The following is a 20,926-nucleotide window of genomic DNA, read 5'->3' as shown; positions in this document are numbered from 1 at the left end:
CACCACCCAGAGCCTGAGAACCCGGAGCAGAGGTGAGGAGCGCCCAGGCAGGACGACGCCAGGGGCCCCAGGAGCAGAGCCTGGAGACCGAGGAGCGGCCAGCGGGTGACGCGGCAGAGCGGAGGTTGAGGCTTGGAAACACCGCCAAGGACAGGGGACCAGCAAGGGGTGCGACCACAAACTGTCCCTGTTCTACACACAGAGGGTCCAAAAGTACTCAGCCCCCAGGATGAAAAACAAAGGGCCAAAATGTTAAACTCGGTGTATTTTATAGGTAAAACTTGGTGACAATTTTCAAGTGAATACAGCACCCACCGCTGATATACCAACTATCTCCGTCAATACAATGAGTGGAAAACTATGAAACAAAAGCCAAAAACCAATCAGCCAAACTCAGCTTCTCTGAAACACAGCGTCTGACCGAGTTTTTGAAGCTCCCCGAAGGCCTCAACCCACCACTTCTCTGTCCCACTCACCGCACTGCTGGGCAACTGCCACCATTGTGTAGTGGCGAATCAAGCTGGCTACAAAGGGCAGGGCACTGGGCCGGAGGTCTTTAATGACAGCGGACATGAACGCCCCGGTCAGAGCCTGCTCAAACGTCTTCCGAGCTGGAGTGTCTTGAGCTTTGTAGCGATGTGATATGATGACACTGGGTATGGTCTTTTCTGTAAAGCTGCAAGACAACAATTAAATCCATCATCACGACAGTCAAGTCCTGAGCCAATGATTCCACTACAACTTACTTATTTTCAACCTGCCCACTTTCCTCTCGTGCAGATAGGCCTGAGTGAATTAATTTCTCTGCTTTAATTTCAGCAACACTTTGGAATCAAACATGATGAATTCCATGATGAATGTTTATAGCCAATGGTTCAAGAGACACCAAATACGTTCTACCTAATATGAGCACAGGTAATGAATCAGAGGTAAATTACAAAAGGAGAGCACATTCAATATTTTTGTAATTATTTTCTATTTTAAGAAATTTGATGTTTGATGTTAATCTTTTATAATTAAATAAGCCAAATTGTAAGAAGTATCAATGATCAAAGAGAGATGAAAAAAAGCTATTACTTAAAGGCAACTATATACCTTTTATATGTTGAAAAGTCACACCACTAGGTACAGAATCAAATGGGGCTATGGGTCTAAATGGATAAAGGATTTACTGCCAATTATATGAGATTAACTAAAACCCAAGAAAGCAGAGTCAGGGAAGCACACATCAAACACAAGGATAAGAAATGGTCATCAATATTTAAAAAATTTTTAGTTTCTTCCAACCATGAACTGGTCCAAGTAACAAATTTCTTTCTGTGACCAGAGTCTGCCTCTAATATTTGCCCACTCACTCTCTGGTTCTTCCCCCAAAACTAATAAAATACACAGGCCCTTCATTTCCACGTGCAACATCTTCAAACAGAGGGAAGAGTGGTGGTCACACTCCCCACCCCACACCTGAACGTCTCCTCAGCTCTTTTCCAGATTGTAATCATGCTCTTTAAAAGGCCACTGGGTCCAACTAACCCAGACAGACATCTGAGTCCCACCATCCCCCCGGCCTGCTCTTCCACACTGTTCCTGACACCCCAGTACATGGCTCCTCTGGCTTAAGCCAAGACAACCTGCGGTCAGCCAGAGTAAGTCATAGCCTTTCATCCACTTCCTGTGAAACACAGGGCGAAATCTAATGTCTTCTTGGTGTTCCCCTGAGGCCCTAACTCAGCCCCATCCCACCCCACACTCCCTCCCGCCCAGCGCACTACTTAGCCTGCGATGCATAGTAGCACTTATCACTAGCTGAAATACTATGCATTTGTTTCTTTCTGCTGTTGTCCGTCTACCCCACTAGAATATAAATTCCTTGAAGGCAAGAATGCAGTCTTCCACACAAACCTTGAACAGAGCCTGGTTCTAGAAGGTACTCAATCTGTGAATGCAGAGATGGAGAACAAACAGTCTTTATAAATAAGTGGGTCCTGAATATCCAAAGGGCAAAATATAAACATGGACCCCTACTCCACTCCATTCACAAAAGTTAATTCTAGAGGATAAAGATCAAACTGCAAAGGACAGAACTACAGAGCTTTTAGAAGATAATACAAGAGTATCTTCACGATGAGGATGCAGAAAATGATTTCTTACAAACAATATAATAAAAAGCATAAAACAAAAGGAAAAATTTATCACCTTGACCACAGTAATATCATGAACTTCTGCTTACCAAAAAATTAGGCTGAAAGGCTTAGAAACAATGAGCACACCTAGCAGAGAGACCTTGGTCTGTGTCCATTTCTTCAGGAGCCCTCATTCCTTTGAAAGGGAATGGTGACTCCAGGGCTGGGGGAGAGAGGGCACGAGGTGAGCCAGGAACATCCCGCTGAGCTACAAAGGATGCTCAGAAACCGATGGGGACACGACACAGGAATACAGGAGCCAGCCAGGAGGGGCTCTCAGTGACTCAATCTAGACAATCTGGTCACCAAATTAATGGACTGTCACCCTTTAAATAAATTAAGAATCCATGAGTCCATACTACTATAAACAAATATGAAAGGAGACAGAAAAAGCTCTTCCTTTGTAAAAAAAAGAGCACATGGAGGTAGAAAATCACCATTTTATATCCATACAAGAGAATATGATTCAGCAATGAAAAGGAGCAAACTACAAATTTTGCATCATGGATGAGTTTCAAAAGCATATGGGACTTCCCTGGTGGCGCAGGGAATCCACCTGCCAATGCAGGGGACACAGGTTCAATCCCTGGGCCGGGAATATCCCACATGCCGCAGAGAAACTAAGCCCATGTGCCACAACTACTGAGCCTGTGCTCTAGAGCCCACGAGCCTCAACTACTGAGCCTGCGTGCTGCAACTACTGAAGCCTGTGCCCCTAGAGCCGGTGCTCCACAACAAGAGAAGCCACTTCAACGAGAAGCCCGCACACCGCAATGAAGAGTAGCCTCTGCTCACCGCAACTAGAGAGAAAAGCCCGCACGCAGCAACAAAGACCCAACGCAGCCAAAAAAAAAAATTTTTTTTTCAAAATTATATTAGAAAAAAAGAACCGTACAATATGCAGCCCTGGGTTTGGCTTCTTTCCCTTAGCCTGGTGTTGGAAATGATCTATTCATCTTGGAACACGAGTCAGTAGTTAATTCCTTGTTACTGCTGAGATTTCGTTGTATCCACACACCACGGATGACAGACATCTGGACTGTTTCCAGTCTATTATGATTCTTAAGGCTACAAGTTTCCCTCAAAATATAGCCTTAGTTGTACCCCAATTACATCTGACCACATATTGCCCTTTTCTTCGCTCTTCATTCCTGTGGGACTTCAAGCAACTATGCCACTTGACACTATTCTACATGTCTCTTAATTCTTTTTAAAATTTTTCATCTTCTCTCTCTGCACACATTCTGGATAATTTCTTTTGACTTATCTCTTACCTAAAGATTCTCTTTCTCCTTTCTTTTCTTTAATCTGCTTGGGCAATTTTTATAAGGTTTGTAATTTCTTGGAATGTTTTCAAGTTTGTCTTTCATTTATTTTAAATACAGCAGAAGCACAGTTATAACCTAGCTGTGGAGATCCTCATATCTTCAGTCTGAGTAGATCTCTTTCTGCTGATTCTGTGGGCTCTTATTCATGCTGCCTTATTTCCTTGTGCACTTAGCTATTTCTCACTGCTCTCTCTCCAATGCTCTTTCAACAACTGAGCACCTACTATACATCTGGCATCATCTTTGATGCCGTGAGAAACGTAAAAATACAAAGAAAAAACCTCTTCCCTGAAACCTGTAACACAGAAAGATGACAAACATACATTACCACAAAAGATCATTATATAAAGGTCACAGCCTTAAGTGATATGAGCGAAATAAAAATGTCACACAAAAGGATCACTCTGGATTGGAAAAGCAAAAGATCCCCTGAACACCTATCATGTGCAGGTGCTGCAAATGTAACGGTGAGCCGAAGGGAGAGAGGACTGACCCTTGATTCCTGAAGCTTGCGCCCTAGTGGAGGAGGCAATACTAAAGGAGGATTACGACTGAGAGAAATTCTAACTCGCAAGCACCCAAGGTTCTTCCCGTTTTCTCTAAAAAGCAAGAGAAGCATTGCTAAGCAAACAACATGTCATTTTCCTGAACTGAAGAAACATACTTAAAACACTAAGAGATCTGGGAGGTCCTCTCCATCCCTAATTTTCTCTGCCCCAGCACAGAGAATTAAATCATCAGCATACTTAGGGTGTGCCAGGAGCTGGTAGAGTGCGTGTTTATTGTCCTCCAGACTCATCATTGCCACCAGGAAGCACCTGATCACTTCCCACGCCTGTCTCCGGTAGTAGGGCTCCGTGTTGGCGCTCTTCAGGCAGTCCAGAGCCGTTTCAATGGCCTACAGCAAAGAAACGCAAAAACTGTAGTCTGTGCTGAAATGACGTGACTCTGAGAAGCTTGCACGGAAAGCACGTGCACCACGCAGGAGAACCTGAATGCGTGCTTGCTCCTGAAGAGAGCACAGGGGGCCTGCAGACAGGCTAGCAGGTGTTCTCCAAATGAAACCTCCAGAAAAGGTGACAGAAGTATTATGACATCAAGAGCTGCCATGGTTCAAACTGAAATGGGACGTGGAGTTCACTAATTTCATGCTTAAGTAGCCAATGGGAGATTCCAGAGATTAAGTGAGCTCAGAAGGCCTCTTGTGGCAGATTTGCTGGATCAAACTACCATCTGAGTCGTCTCAGTTCAAAACTAAAAGATGGCTTTCCTAAGCTTTTACTAAACTCTCTCTTTAAAAGAGGGTTTACTTCATTTTTGCAGAAAACCTACAATAGCTACATACACATTTTAGCCTTTTCATTAGGTTGACCAGGAAGGCAGGGAAGGAACAATCACACACAAAAAAACACTTGGAGTCTTTAACAGCTAAGATGTTAATGTTAAAGATACTTATATACCTAGAAATCAAAGCCCCAATCTGTGTTGAAGATTAAAGATTTATCCCGGCCACGTGTGAGGAACCAGAGCTGACACGGACAGGGGCCCCACCCTCCAGACGCAGCCAGGTGACACAGCACAGAGGGTGACAAGGGCCCCTCACTGCATCACTCCCAGCTTGCGTGTCCGAGCTCTTCTGGGGCACCACAGAAGTGCCCTTTCTCCTGCTGCCTCTGACCTGCTCGGGGTTATGTAATAAATCATGCAAGGACAGTCTGAGAAGTGTTATTTTTAAGAATCAACATAACCTACGAGCCAATTACCTGTCCCTTCCCTGCCAAAAAAGGGATTGTAAAGTATGCCAAAAGCAGAACTGCTGTCATGTAAATACACTGGCACTTGCCCTGCTGGTCATCCCCTTCCCTGCTGGTTCCTTCAGCCCTGCAGGGTGTGCCACGGCCCTCAGGATGCTACCTGCTGGGAAAAGGGCTCCGAGAGCACCACAGAGTCCCTGGGAGGGTCCAGGAGGGCCATGGAAGCTTGTCTTCAAAACCTGGTTTCTTCCACGCTTTAGATGCTTTGGGGAAGAACTACTTCTACAGGGATTTTCTTGCTCTGCTTAATCTATGCAGAGGTCAAGTAAAAGTCAGATGTCTTAGTTTTCATTCTAATACCAACCCTGCCACTGATGGGGCTAAAGCAAATAGAATCCTAACTTAAGGAAACGACCTAAAACGTGGCAACGGGCTAGATTCACCGGTTCACTGTGGTAATTTTCAAGGTAAAGACAGAATTTTAGTTGTATTTTCTTACACGGAAACTAGTGTTTATTTGGCAAGTATTTAGATAAAGGTTTTGATGAGAAGCTAAGATTGGAAAGCGACACCGTTCTATAGGGTGGGGCTGGGAGAGGGGTGGACACAATTTGTGTGCTTGAGAAACTTGGGGGGAAAAGGTGTGTGTGTGTAGGGGGACAGGTGGACTGAGAGACGACGACAGGAAACGACTCCAGACTGACATTACCCATGCTGGGTACCCTTCCTCACAAATGTTCAGTAAAGTCTGGCTTAAAAAAAAGAATTACAGAAACCACTACTGTGTGCAAGCTCCCTATAGAGAAAGGTAAACAAGCTGAGTTCTACAATACAATGCATCAGGACGGAGTAGAGTGCGCCTGAGAAAAAGGAGGGCTTTGAGCGGTTCCAGGCCACAGGGTGCTGTTAAGACCAGGCCTGCGAGGAGTTCAAGAATCCCAGCCAGCGTCTGGCTCACTGAAATGGCTGAGTCACTCAGATACACGCGAAAGGCTTCTATAAAACCCTTTCCAAAAATGCACATTATATTAACGGCTAGATAAGTGTTCTGAAAAGACATGGTAACAATAGCTGTAACGCAGGCAGGAAGGCTGGTCATATAATAAAAAGGGGAAAGTCGAATGTGACAACGTAGATTGTAATAAATACAACCTTAGCTGTGTGACAAAGGACCAGGAGGGGTCAGTAAGGTGAAGGGGCGGTGTTCAGTAAGGATCGTGCAGAAGCAGCTGAGTGCTCTAGAACACGCTGGGGACAGTCTGCTGATTTTTATACAAGGGCAGAGGCGTTCTAAAGGGCACACAGAGAGAAACCAAAGAGCTGTCCGTGGTGGGCTAAGGAGCCATGTCTGGATAGAGACTGGGAGAGAAGCAGGTACTCAGGAGTGACGGGAATGAGACAGGAACGGGACTAACCTGGGTTCTAAATGACACAATGTAAAACCTATTGGACATCAAAACAGACTAAGTGCAAGGGTGGGGTGGGCTGGGCGACACCTCCTGGTCCATCAAGAAGGACAGTCCTGTCCAAGGGTCCAACGTCCTCAGGGGCAACACCACCCACTGGCCTCCTGGAATGATGGAAGCTCCAACCGACCAAGCTGGGCCCCAATAAATCTTCATCTCCTTTGAGTTAGAAATTCCCACCCCAAAAGTATATGTTCTATTTCCATGTTTTCAAATAGAAATTAAATGTCTTAAAATGAAACTTACTCCCAGAGACTCCAAAATTTACCTTCTCCATCGGGAGCTGAAGAGATGCTTTACAGTCAGAAAACTCCACTGTGATACTGGGGCCTTGAACTTCAGTCACGACGTAGTGCAGCTTCTGGGACTCCTTCAACATCTTCCTGTTACTGCCACCAAATTTACCAAGGACACGATAGGCCACGTGCGAAATGCTGTCTGCAGGGTTGCGTAAAGTGCGCCACAAAGCCTGAAAGTCAGTACACTTTCATTAACCCTCCGAGGCGATGCAGTCCCACGGTCCCCCAATCCCAACTCAAAAGTTATGAAAGACTACACGGCAAAAACTCCTCCTCCCGCCTCCGTCCCCCAAACACACAGTTCCCTTCTGGAAACCAACGATGTTAGTCAGGTGTGTCCTTCCAGAGAAATCGTATGACTTTACAGAAAATGCACATATAAATATAAATGTTCTTCCATGGAAGAACAAATGGTAGCATGTCATAAACAGTGCAGAGCTCAAAGGCGAGAAAACTGAACAACACATTGTTTGGGCAGATATACAAAATGGGATGGGGGAGCAGAGTGGAAAACACGATTTGCTGCCACAGTTCTTGGCCTGGGGCTAGACGGTGCCTTCTCAGGTTTTTACTTCTATCATTAGGCTTTATAGCTTACAAACATGATACACAACTACCTTTTACATTTCAAATCTGATATTACAAAGGACAGTGAAGAGGGAAAACAGTGATCATAAAGGGACCTGCATTACGGGAAAAATGAGTTACTGTGTACCTTGTACTCACAATTAGTATAAGGAACAGAGACGTACTCAATTGTTCCAAAACACTCTGTCAGTTTTCCCACACCTTTTCACCTAAATTATCATAAGCCCTGAAAATCACCATAGCTCACTATTTAAACCTATTTTCTTAGACCACCTTCTGTAACAATGCCAGGTATTAGTGTCCAACGACAGTCAACATAAAATCTTGGAATTCTTCTTAAAAGCAAAATTCCAATTTCTCTTACATTCCTGTAGGTCCAAAGAGGCTTCCCTTCATGACTGTCGAGAGATGTAGTCTAAGACTCCTTACCCTCCACCTGGCCCACCCAAAGCTCACGTATCCTCAGGAGAGGGGTCTTCTGTTTACCTCCCCAGGAGTGGGTGGCACTGGGAACGGGAGGGTCCAATCTCCCAGCACTCGCACAGGTTCGTAGCGGGTTGACGGTACTCTGCCAGTTGTCCAGCAGCTAGGGTAACTGTGCCTCCGAAAGCAAGAAGCAGCCCTGACCCAATTCTCCCTGGGGCTGTCTGCCTCACAGAAGGGCAAGAGGCCCAAGAACCCATCCTTGCCTCCTCTTCCCACAGGAAGCTCACCCAGGCTTGGGTCGGGCCCACGGCCTGCCTTCCAGAACCAACGGTCCTGTTCTCCGCTCAGGCTCGAGAGTCAGTCAAGCCTCCAAATGACTGGACTTGGACCTGGAGGCTCCAACCCAACCTCTAGGCCATGCTCTCCTGCCTAGATGGAGCCCAAGATCTAAATTTCAGGACTGGCAAGCGAGTCCTGGTCGCACCTCCAACCTACTGTCCAGAGACTCCTGTACTTGAGTTACTGCCCATCACAGAAAGCTGGCATTTGGACTACCTACTTGGGGCCAAATACTCTACACCAAAGGGGCAGGTGAGTAAGCAACAGGCAGCCTGAATCTCGAACAATTACCAACCACATTACAAATCATTACCATCAGCAAAACATGAAGGAATAACCTGATATCTGACACTGAGCTCTAATGACCAAAAATATAAAATGGCTTCAAAACTGCCTCCTTTCTTATCTGCTCTGTTTCCTTTGGGGGTGGCCAGACAGCTCTACTTCCTTTACAAGTTTGCATCTCTACTGTATAACTCAACATCTCTCCTGGATAAAGAGAGGATCTCCCTGGAATAAACAGCAGCCATTTAACACCTGCCTTCCCAAGTCATCAACTTCACGAGAACATGACACTGTGAAAGCCCTCTGAAAGGGGATCAATACTGCAAAACAAATATTCACTCAATACCTGCAATATTTCTTGACATCGTTTCATAAGCCAGAAGACTCACACAGCAAGTTGAAGGCTACACCAGTAGCCCACCAGAGAGCAGGGAGCCCACCACTCCGCACGGCGACCTCAACAGTGGCCAGTCACTTCTGAAACTCACAGCCTAAAATCCTCAGTGAGAACTAGATATGTAAGTCCTGGCGCCCTCTGCTGGCAGCACGGAAACGCAGACTTACCTGCATGAGCTCTGCGCGTACCGGCTGGATGTGGTCATAGAGGAAGTCGGGCTGCAGGTTGTCCACACACAACTCCAGAGTCCTCAGGCCTTGGCTGACCAACGTCTGCGACCCATTGAGAGCCGACACCAAGGGGTCCATCAACATGGGCAGATAGGGCAGGAGCGAGCTCAGCCGCACGGGCACCGTGAGACACAACTCCACGAAGAGGTCCTTCATGTGCTGCTTGTGGAGGCCACTCTGCAACATGTTCAGCCCTAAACACAGGGTGTGAGGCCGTCAGGGGGAAGTTACTTCCCAGACACATGCCCAAGTTAACTGTACAAAGTGACCCACCTTTTCACATAAACATCAACCCGATAGTAGGAAGGCTTTTTACGCCTTATAATTTCTGTATTAGCTAAATCTATTCTGTAACTGTACCCTGTGACCTCTTCCGTCTACCTTATTCGTGGTGACAACAGCAGGCTGCACAGAGTTTCAGTTACAATTAATACTATTTAATATTGATTAAATTAATATTAAGGACTAATAAATATTATACATCAAACTTTTAAAAATCATGTCATGCGATGAATAAGCCCAGTCTAAAGAAACAGACTCCAATATGACGTGTCCATATCAAGCTTGATGTTTATAACCTTACGTGTTTTTTCAGATTTCCAGTAAACCACAGGTGATGTCTATGCTCTAAAATAAACATTAAAAAAAAAAAATCCACTTTCGGTTTTTATAAATGGGAGGAGCTTCCTGCTCATAAACACAACCCCCCAACTTTTCACAAGGGTAACCAAGTATTTACTGAGCCCCTTCCTAAGACATGTCAGATCAGCACCTGCCCACAGAACCTTAAAGACAAGTGGAAAGAGAAAAGCAAGTAACAGTGGCCGCAAAGGCACATCCCAGGCAGCTGAGGCTGAAGAAAGAGGAGCTATCAGGGAAGGCCAAGGCATCACACAGCAGCCACACCAGATTCAGAATCCAAAGGAGAAGGTGGGTGAGGAGAGGGCACAGCTAAGTTCCCAAGGAGGGGATGTACTTGAACAAAACCAGGTGGGGAGAAGTAAGGCTGGGAAGAGCGCAGGAGGGAAAATCAGACTGATCAGAGCAGAGGGCGCAGGCTGGGGAAGACTGGGGACGGGGTCAAACACGGACGACAGAGCCTGACTATGGGCCTCTTTAAGCACCTGGCCTGGGGGATGTAGGGCCATGTTACATTCATCATTTTCAAGGATTTCCCAGTTGTGAAGATTCAATCCCTTGCCAAGCGCTCACCCTTACAAAAAAAAAAAAATTCCTAGGATAGTGTTTCTAGTCAGTTCATACCTGTAAACATTCACTGGACCCAATATCCCTTTTAGTTATATATACCTTGAAAGCATTCCTAACACACAGGAATAAAAGAATTCTGTCTATGCAAGTTAGCAACTAGATAAAAATATGAACATATTTTTATGTATTTTATATAAAGCTTATATCAGCTTTGTAACTTGTTTTTTTCCCTTCTTGTTCTGATTCTCTTTCAATCTAGGGATCCCTGACCTTACTAAACCACTTTCTAGAACTGCTTATCAAACGCTACAAAAATGTAACAAAGTCCTAACCGGGGTAACTAAGACCTTCCAACTCCCATTCAACTCTGAGCAGGGAGAAAAACCCATCCCTTTAAAGATGCACTGCCTTTAAAGAGAGGACACAGGGATGGACACACACATACACACACTGCAGGGGACATGTACATACATCCCCTCACCATGACCTTCACCAGGTGCAGAGCAGGAACCCCAGCAACCAAGGGAAGCAAGACCCATGCACGCACACAAGACTAAAAGGCAACCAACATCACTGCGCTGACCTTGCAGTAGGTTTGGAAGGAGAGGCAAAAATTCCTGATACAGGAGATCATGGCTACCTCCCCCGATGGAGCGGAACAAGGCTCGAAGCAGCAGGAAGTAGTTATAGGGTTCTTTGGCAGTCTGGGCGAGCTCCATTGAGCTGTTCACGATCTTGTGCAGGTGAGGCTGCAGGATGGAGAAAAGGCAGGTTAACAAGCTCTAAATGAGGAGGGTTCACTGCAAAAAGATAGGAATGGAAGGTAATTTTGATGAATTTATTCTAAAAGGAAAAACAAAACAAAAATTTTCCAACTGTTATTTGATTCAAATTAATTTCTTTTAAAACATATGTATGCTTCCACCAGTTTGGCTGTGGAAGAAGCATTTACTAGGTTCCCATCTTACTATGTAGGTACATGATGCTGAGCAGACACTTTGCAACAGGAACTGGAGGGCCTGTGAACTCTACTGTTCTTGTGAACAGTCCTTCATGAGACCAAATAATCAAGTAAGATGAGGGACTTCCCTGGTAGCACAGTAGTTAAGAATCCGCCTGCCAATGCAGGGGACACGGGTTCAATCCCTGGTCTGGGAAGATCCCACATGCTACGGAGCAACTAAGCCCGTGAGCCACAACTACTGAGCCTGAGCTCTAGAGCCCACGAGCCACAACTACTGAGCCCGTGTGCCACAACTGCTGAAGCCCGTGCACCTAGAGCCCGCGCTCTGCAACAAGAGAAGCCACTGCAGTGAGAAGCCCACGCACCACAACGAAGACTAGCCCCCGCTCGCCGCAACTAGAGTAAGCCCGCACGTTGCAATGAAGACCTAATGCAGCCAAAAATAAATAAATAAATAAATTTATAAAATAAAATAAACTTTAAAAAAAAAATCAAACAAAATGAAAGAAGCCTGTTCCTTAACTATCAGAATGCAAAATGCAACCTAAAGGAACTGAAACTTCACTACCAAATACCATACATGCAAAGTTTGGAAGAACCTCAAAAGACCATTTGAGATGGTAACATTTTAGAAGACTTAATCGAAAAACGTGTTCATGAGCATTTTATTAGCTTATAGTAAGTTTAATCAACATTTTAAGACAGATTAGTTTTTTATCTTGTACTTCAAATCCTAGTTTTGACATGTGACAGGTTAAGTTTGACGTGAATTTTTTTGCAGGTGTATTTAAAGTGAACTGTGAACTGTAAACTACCTGTATAGTCAGTGATACAATTACAAGTCTGTTACTGTATATGGCAAGATATATTTCTTTTATGGATAAGTCACATATATTAGTCTCATGACAAAACGTTCTATGAAATTATTCTTTGAACATCTTTCTTGAACAATATTCCAAAACCCCATCATTAGACTTGTCTAATCTATTAGATTTTATTCTTTTTTGTTGGTTGTTGTTCTACATAGTTGTCCCAGATATCGGCAAAAATGCAATTATTTGAAGATACCAAATTATGTGGACAAAGACTATTAAATATTTTATATCTTTCTAAAAATTTGAATATTTTCTTTTTATACTAACACAGAAGTAATGTCAAGGTTGTTGACAACTGATTACTATATAACTGAAAAAATGGAGGAAACTGTCACATAAAAGCACAAATTCCTGGTGCTTTATATCACCACCTATATATTTACTTCAGAAAAAAACAGATCTTTTCCCCTATGGGAAAACATCTCTCTTCAGACAGAACTGATGATAATATTCAACCTTCTACAGAAATTAAGTGGAAGAGAATTTTGATAAGGTTTTTGTTCCATCTACTGCCTTTAGTGGATGATGTAACCATGCATTGGTTTCTGCCATTTGCTAGAATCAAATAACTGATGAGATAAAATTACACGTATAGGATTAGTCATCTATAAAAATGTGTTATGAGACACATCCCTCCCAGATGGTCTTAATAAAGGACACAAATTGGCTAGAGCTCTTTATTCAGAGGGGAAAAATGAACAAATAGGCCTGAAATGGGATGTTTATGTGCTGCCACAGAAAATATGAACACAGAGAAGATGTGCTGTGGAAGATGGGTATGTGATGAGAACTGTTACACAGCCAACCATTTCCCATTGGATCTGAGAGGTAAGATGTTTTTTCCTCTTATATTCTTCTGTGTCACTCAATTTAAAAAAAAAAAAAAAAAGCACAGTGTGCTCCTACACTACTTGTGTGGTCCACACAAGAAATGAGTTTAAAAAAGAAAATCAGGGTGCCAAGACTAATGACAACCCCTGCCTACCACGAAAGCTCTGAAGTGTTCATTTTGGATTAGGAGACAAATAGATTAAGCTCTGCTTTAGAAACACATGAAATGTTTTCTACACTTGGCCCTGATTCGTTGTAAACATTTATTAATTCAATATTACAATATTTATAAATATAAAGAGCAACGCCAGTTTCTGTTCAAAATGAAGAAAATTAAAAAGCAACAACAAAAAAACCCAAACACAATGCACAGCTTGGATCTGAGTTTACCTTCAGCATTTGTTCGTTTTCAGCTGCAAAGAGGGAGACAGAGCCAAAGACCAACTTGAACAGCTTGAGGTACAGGTTGGAGAGTTCCACATTGGAGCCCATTTCTGGCAGGCGGTCCAGGAGATATTCCACCAGAATTGTAGCAAACAGAGCAGAGGTAGTAGGATTTGCCAAGAAGGAATTGGCAACAATCTGTCAAAACAAGAAACACATGTGACAAAAATCATTACTTCCAAAAAAAAAATCCCACAAGGACTCAGGGGCAAAAAATACACAAATCAATTTTCACTGCAAAGTAAAGGAGCTGTTACCGTGGAGGATTCCTGGACTGAATGTCAATATTACAACATAGTGTGAGTGTGTGAGTGTTTGGTAACTGCAGTCATTGTTGCTTTTGTTGTGGTCATCCATTTACAATGCTTGGTGTCAGTCTATTTATCTCTTGTAAAAATAGAATACAGTGTGTGTGTGTGAGTTGTGAGAAAAAAAAAAAAGAAAGAAAAGAAAACTACCATATGGCAATTGTATCAGTTACCTATTACTTTGTAACAAATTACCCCAAAGTGCAATGGCTTAAAACAACACACATTATTTCACAGTTAAAAAAAAAAAAAAAATCATTACTTCCCCAAAGCAGATTCAAGAAAAAATAATGAACTTTCCAAAATTACAAAATCAAATCTGTATCAGACACTTCAAGAAATGAATTATCCACCAAAAGAAAAAAAACAAAACCGATTTGAGCACTGAGTGGAGTTCACTTAAGTACTTAATCTGTCATTTTATTGTCACCATCAAGGACCAAGAGCCTACAGCTAACACGTATTTAATTTCTACTATGAAAGGAAGTGGTCCAAAGCATCTTAAACTTTTGAAATTTTTTTTTTTACTACAGCCTAATAGTTCTCTAAATTTTGCTCTACAGCACTATCCTCAGGCATATCACTTACAAAATAAAAGGAATACCAAGTACTCGACACATGCTGAAAGAACATAAGAAAAGAGTGTCATACCTGAAGAGCGTAATTTTTTGAGATTCTTTCCACCATATAAGGGACTGTAGTCTGAAAGATTTCTTTAAACGTTAATGGGTTCATCATCGTGAAGACGCCGGCAAAGTGCTCCAATACCTCCTTCTCTTCCTTCATTCTAACAGTTTGGCAGTTTGCTACTCGAATGTATGTCTGTCCATTTCCTGCTATCTGGACCTAGCATGGGAAAAAAACCACGGGAATTAAAACTGAATATCTCTGAATATATTCCAATACACAATCAGATCAACTGAATACTTAAAACAGAGTATTTGAATTAGATAACAAATCTCCGCCACCTCCCCCTCCCAAATCTTTTAAATTCTCTATTTTCACCTTAAATTTGCAGGGGGAAAAAAAAAGACCTCAGAAAACAAAAACCTTCATTAGGTGTTTAAAACAGTAAGAAATTTAGTAAAATTAAATATCGTTTCTATTGCGTTCCCTTTACACCATCTGCCCCTCAAAATACACTGACACTTATAGGAATTCTCACCATAAATGCAACCCTATGCTACAGAACAAAAGCAAACCTCGGTATATGAATACTCTAGACCATCCAAATAGTAACAGATTTCTGAGACCCCTTCCATCACTAGCACCTCTAATTCTAAGAGGCATTTTCCACACTCAGGAGCCTGGTTTGAGGGCACTCACTGCCTTACCTGATAAATATCTAAAGCCTGCATTGCATATTTCACAAGTTTTATGTAAATCTGAGTCTCTTTGGGCTGCAACTGCTTGTTGGGAATGAACTGAGCTTCTGGAAAAGAGAGCACAATAAGTTAATGTGAATAAAACCCACTCTATGAAAAACATCATTTGTCGAAGTGATTCAAGAGCACAATTACCACCAGGCGCTTTGCACGACGTTATGCCCCACGTGATTGTCTTGACGCCACAGACCAAGGTTTTTACCAAACTCCGGCAATCCGTGACTTGGAATGTCTGCTTGTCTTCCTTGTCCTTTTCTCCTTGCTTCTCAAAGGGAGGCACGGGGGCTGGCGTCACAGGGGTGGCAGGGGTGGGGGGCAGGGGCGGGGCCGGGGCTGGGGCGGGAACGGGGGCTGGGGAAGGGGCAGGGCCGGGAGCTGCGGGGGCCGCGGGCACCCCTGGCAGAGCTGCTTCCACGGCTCCGAGTTCCGACTGAGGCTTGCACTTCTTAAAAATGGCAGAGAGCTGGTACCTCGCAATGGTGTGGAATTTGAGAACAAAAACCTGTCAGGAAGAGAAAGTAGAGGGGAGACAAAAATCATTCCTCTTCAATAGGCCAACAACCCTTCCAGAAGACAGAAAAAAACTCTCTCTGAAACCACCTGCTGAAGTTGGTGCTTTTCCCCCACGGGTACTACAGCAGGTGTCACCACCTCCACTTCACCCGTGGAGAAGCAGCTCAGGAGAGCTGGGTGACTGGCCTGATGAGCAGGGCCTGGATGTGACCGGGGACTGCTCCGGGATCCACACTATCTACCTCTGACCCAGGCACCCTGGGTATCCCTCCAGAGAAGTTCACAGATAAGGTAGCACTTGGCTAGGCGGTGTCCCAGAAAACACCTCTCCTGATTACTCGCCAGGAACTATGCTAAGAGCTCACGCGCTGCCCTACTCATCTCAAACAACCCTAGGAAGCAGACACTGTGACTGTCCCTGGTTAGAAGACAGGCAGACCAGCAACAGGCAGGTCAAGCATCTCGCCCAAGGATCCTTGGCTAGTTGATGGGGTAGTGGGGGTTTGAACCCAGGTGGTCTAAACACCCAGGACCAAGCTGGCAACTGGGCGGCCCGTGAACGGCCAGCAAAGCGCTCATGTGAGTGGAGCGCCGTGCGGTGAAGACGCGGAGGGAACCGGTACCTCCAGCATCCGCATCAGCACGTCCCGCCCATTGCCGCTCTCCTGCTCGCTCTTGGAGCGGATGCAGTCCACCAGGTTGAGCAGGAGCTTGCAGGACATGGTCTGGATGCTGCTGGGCAGGGACTCGTCATCAATATTCTTGGCGAAGAGCTGGACGGCGAGGGAGAGGTCACTGAGGGGCAGGTGCTGACGGACGTGGTGCACAAGGTCGGCCAGCGTGCTGTAGGCGAGGGGCCTGAGGGCAGAGACCTCTGCTAGTTCGCATCTCAGCAGCCCCACCCGCCTCGGCTGTGGGCCACCATCTCCACCACTACCTGCGCCCCAGGAACACCCCCAGTGGGATGGCTCATCTGGGGCACGCTTTATAGGGTCCCAGTTTCCCCCTTGTTACTTCCTCCCAGCTACATGATTAGAAGGCTCAGGCCTTGTCTTTTTGCTTAAATCTTTACTTTCTAAATTAAAAAGGTTAACTTTGTGCGCATCATGTTTATACCAGCACATCAGTTAACCTGAGCAGAAGTGACTACCAGCTTGATTGTGCACTAAGTGGGTTCTGCGGCTCAAAGCGGAACAGCCTCTGTCAAGTAACACCTGACATACCATATATTTTATTGAGCCGCGACAGTAGTGTTCAGGCCACCCAGCACTTTCACTCACTGAACGTCTGGACACCTGCCATGTGCCAGACACTGCGCCCAGCACCAGGGATGCCAGTGACCCCAGTAAATAGAGCTCCTGTCCTCAGGAAGCTTATTTCCGGGGCGGGGGGGAACACACGAGTAAAGAAATCAACTGTGCAAGTTGCTAAGTGCTGCAGGAGATGTGAAAAGGCACAAGGAGAAAAACTGGTGTGGGCCAGAGAAAGCCCCTCCGAGGTGACATCGGCTCTGTGACCTCAGCCAGGGACATTTCCATCTGGAGGAAACTGGCAGGTCAAGGCCCTGATTGGGAACTGCCTGGGGGAGCCGAGGAGCCGCAGAGGCCCGCATGGCCGCAGCAGGTCAGGCAGAGAGAGCAGAGTCAAACCCCGCGGGGGGCCGCATGCCATGGTCAAGAGTCTGGGTTTTGTCTAAGGGCGACCGACAGAAACCACTGGAGGGTATCAATCTAACATCCATTCAGGCGGGTTCAACCCCAAGTTATAAAGAATGTCTTACTCGATATTTTACAACAGTGTTTTATACAGAAAACACAGTGAACCGTCTACACCATATTCAGAATATTCTGCATATTTTTCATACGATCAATCACACCTCCCTTGTTAGAACCAAAAAATGACTAATGTTGATCCATTTTACATTGTGAAAGATGATTAAATGTTAATTCTTTCCTTTAGAAATAAGAAGCATGATCACAACTATATTTATTTTATAAAATGCATGAGAAATAAAGACTAGGAGGAAACAGTTCAAAATATTAGCCACGTTAGTTGATCTCCTTATGGAGAACCAAAGTTTTCTCTCCTTTCTTCTTGGTAGGTTATCAAATACTCTTTTTTTAATAAAAAGGTGCATTTACTACTTAGAAAGCAAAACAACTAACTAGTCAGATAGTTCTACCTACAATTTAAATCAAGACAACTACTCTGATTAAGCCAAGGCACTAGAAGCAAACTAAGGCGTTTCCGAAACTTCCTGCAATTCTAAATCCAATGGGAGAGGAAAAGGCCCAACAGTCCACGCTCGTTGAAATGCTAAGGAAGTGTCAGGATCCACGGTCCCTGGCACTGAATAGACCAGATATCACGGGTTCAACATCATACCTGAGAGTCTCTCGAGCAGTATATCCTGAGCCAATTAGTATGGATTCATCGAACAGCTTGTCCATGCAAGGAATGAACTCTGGAACACAAACATCCATTGCATACATCACCAACCAAACCAGGGGTGTGGAAGTCACTTAATAGTACTTTCACAGGAGCCAGCCTGTACCAATGAGCAATCCAGATGTGGGGCAGCGTGAGGAACATGAAGGCACACGAGCTACTTTAGTCTAAGACGCTGGCTGTGCTGGGCCACACCAGCCACGTGTCACAGAGACGCGGTCAGGACCACATTCAGTGTCAGAGAATAAACTAAGAAACCGTGAGCCTCGTATCGCTGGAGGGGAACTCGCCCCCAATGCTTCAAGGGAGGTGCTGTCCACTGTCCTTAAAAGCTGGCATGATCCACCCAAGGGGACAGTATTCCCTAAAGGCCCCTTTATTCACTGCCCTGAAGTCGTCCTTCTTCAAGACTGTGAGGTTAGTCATTACGGAGAAATAAGGATACTTCTCCATAGGAATTACAAAGGTCTAGGACATCCTAGTGTTCTCATAGGCATGGGTCACAAGTTAGGGGTCCCAGGCAGAGCCACCACCAAACCTCCCCCCGCTCCTCTGCAGGCTGAGGCCCTCTCGGGGTGGAACAGCTGGTCCCCACTCAGGGACAACCGGCGTTTCCGAGGTTGCGCACACAGGGTGGCAAACAGTAGAGCAAACAGTACATTCTTCGCCAGCAAATAGCTACTGAGGATCAAAGGTACAAGACACATGCACACTGGAGAGATGCCTCCTACAGCCAGGCAGCACAGGAAGAAAAACGAGAGAAGCCACAAGTAGTCCCTGAGGTCGGAGGAGGGGACGTGCCCCGCTACCCACGGCGAGGTGGCCAGGAGGAAGGAGGCACAAAGGAAAGATGCAAAGGGCTGAGACCCCACATGCCGGAGGGCCGGCTGCGGGGATGAGTGATGCGTGCAGAGAAGAAATTAAGTTGCATGGCACTGGCTTCCAGATCACATTCAAGACCCAGAATCAGGGGCTTCCTTGGTGGCGCAGTGGTTGAGGGTCCGCCTGCCGATGCAGGGGATGCGGGTTTGTGACCCGGTCCGGGGGGATCCCACATGCCGCGGAGCAGCTGGGCCCGTGAGCCATAGCCGCTCAGCCTGCACATCCGGAGCCTGTGCTCCGCAACAGGAGAGGCCACAGCAGTGAGAGGCCCGCGTAAAAAAAAAAAAAAAAGACCCAGAATCAGATTTTCTAGGGAAACAGGTAAATCTGTTAAACAGTCAGGTTTTCCCAAACTACTGCTCCTCAGGATTAGCACAAATGGGTGACCGTCTGGTATCATTTTGGATGCCAACAAAGGAATGTTTTCACTAACATTTGGTAGTGGATGTGTAAATTTTAAATATATGCATGCATGTTTTGTATTTATAATATGGCTAACATTTAACATGATTCTTTATAGGTTTCTTTCAATGAAAACTTCTTGAGATGTCATGATGTTACCTGTTTAAGTCTGGGAACCACTACAGGCTTCAAAATAAAGCATCTTGTTTAAAAAAAAAAAGCAACAGCAGCCTTTAAAAGCTGAATTAAACCAGCCTAACACGATCTAACCTTGGAGAGTAGCATCTTGGATATCTGTCAATCTTTGTAGCGTTAACAAGACTGAAACCAAGCTTTATGGTCTCAAAAGAGGGCCTGGTCGTGTGTGACGGATCAGAGGTTATCTGATAACCATGAGAAGGGTTTTTAATCTGTCAGCACTTCAACAAGGAGAAACCTCCTGCTCCGTGGCTCCCCAATGCACCTCCAAAGTCCTTATTATTCCAATGGCAGGAATACCGAAAATTAATCTGACAATGGTGCTCCAGACACAACTCAGTCACTTCAGTAAACAGATTTTAAAACATCCCATTTAAAACTCTTCCATCATTTTCACAACATGGAGAAAGAAAACACTGTTTTCTTCTCACCTTTTAAAGATTGCTGGCTGTGAGTCAGAAAGCAAATGGCTATTTGCAATGTCAAAAGACAGGCAGTCAGAAGGCAGAGAAGTACTAAGAGATACCCAGACCATAAACTGTGCTAAGGAAATTATCACATTAATTATGAAACTGTTGAGAAGACAAAGGGAGAACCCTGGTGGCAGGCAAAAAAGATGGGGAGAGAGACAGAGAGAGAGAGAGAGAAGGAAGGAAGGATGGGCAGGCAGAGAGAGGGGGAGGTAGAGAGGCACATAAAGGAGAAAAAATACATCTAAAATAGCAATAAAGAAAGGACACACAGAGCCAAAATACTGAGCGAGCTGCAGGCTCAGCACACAATGGACCGCCAGCAGGCCCACATTCACAGACAGGCGAGTGGCCAGAGGCAAGACAGACGTACGGTTTCGCAGCTCGGTAGTGAGGATGTGCTTCGCGGCAATCAGAAGCTCCTTTCTGAGGTGCGCAGTTTCTGCTGGACAATTTGAAAGTAGCTGCAACATTCCTTTTACCATTTGCTGAGAGTACTTAGTCACCAACTCCTGCAAAAGAAAAAGGAAAACAACACAGTTATACTGATGGGCGGTTGTTAAGAAAAACCCAAGTTTTATAAACTTTTAAAAAATTCAGTAAGACTAAGCTTGGCTCAAAGGACCCTCAGAAAGTAATAGGCCTAACACACAAGTACTATCCGAAAAGTCTTAGCAGTTTGTGTGCACAATGCCACCCTGGGAG

At 44.9% G+C, this 20,926-nt stretch overlaps 1 protein-coding gene across 3 annotated transcripts in view; it reads right to left on the bottom strand.

Annotated features, from left to right (window-relative positions):
- TRRAP (transformation/transcription domain associated protein) overlaps positions 1–20,926 on the bottom strand; it is a 109,222-nt gene that overhangs the window by 73,591 nt on the left and 14,705 nt on the right. For all 3 annotated transcript variants that reach the window (XM_065893133.1, XM_065893131.1, XM_065893132.1), the window contains exons 11-22: positions 20,595–20,733; positions 18,207–18,285; positions 16,445–16,679; positions 15,444–15,810; positions 15,258–15,355; positions 14,575–14,769; positions 13,562–13,753; positions 11,085–11,250; positions 9,230–9,486; positions 6,997–7,197; positions 4,255–4,406; positions 477–676 (exon numbers count right to left, since the gene is read on the bottom strand). In XM_065893133.1, the coding sequence (XP_065749205.1) occupies positions 477–676; positions 4,255–4,406; positions 6,997–7,197; positions 9,230–9,486; positions 11,085–11,250; positions 13,562–13,753; positions 14,575–14,769; positions 15,258–15,355; positions 15,444–15,810; positions 16,445–16,679; positions 18,207–18,285; positions 20,595–20,733 (2,281 nt within the window). The remainder of the gene's footprint in view (positions 1–476; positions 677–4,254; positions 4,407–6,996; positions 7,198–9,229; positions 9,487–11,084; positions 11,251–13,561; positions 13,754–14,574; positions 14,770–15,257; positions 15,356–15,443; positions 15,811–16,444; positions 16,680–18,206; positions 18,286–20,594; positions 20,734–20,926) is intronic.

The sequence above is a fragment of the Phocoena phocoena genome, chromosome 15 (genome assembly GCF_963924675.1).
Source record: "Phocoena phocoena chromosome 15, mPhoPho1.1, whole genome shotgun sequence".
NCBI classification, from domain to species: Eukaryota; Metazoa; Chordata; class Mammalia; order Artiodactyla; family Phocoenidae; genus Phocoena; species Phocoena phocoena.
Note: the sequence above shows the minus strand (reverse complement) of the source record. Positions and strands in the feature narration are given on the sequence as shown.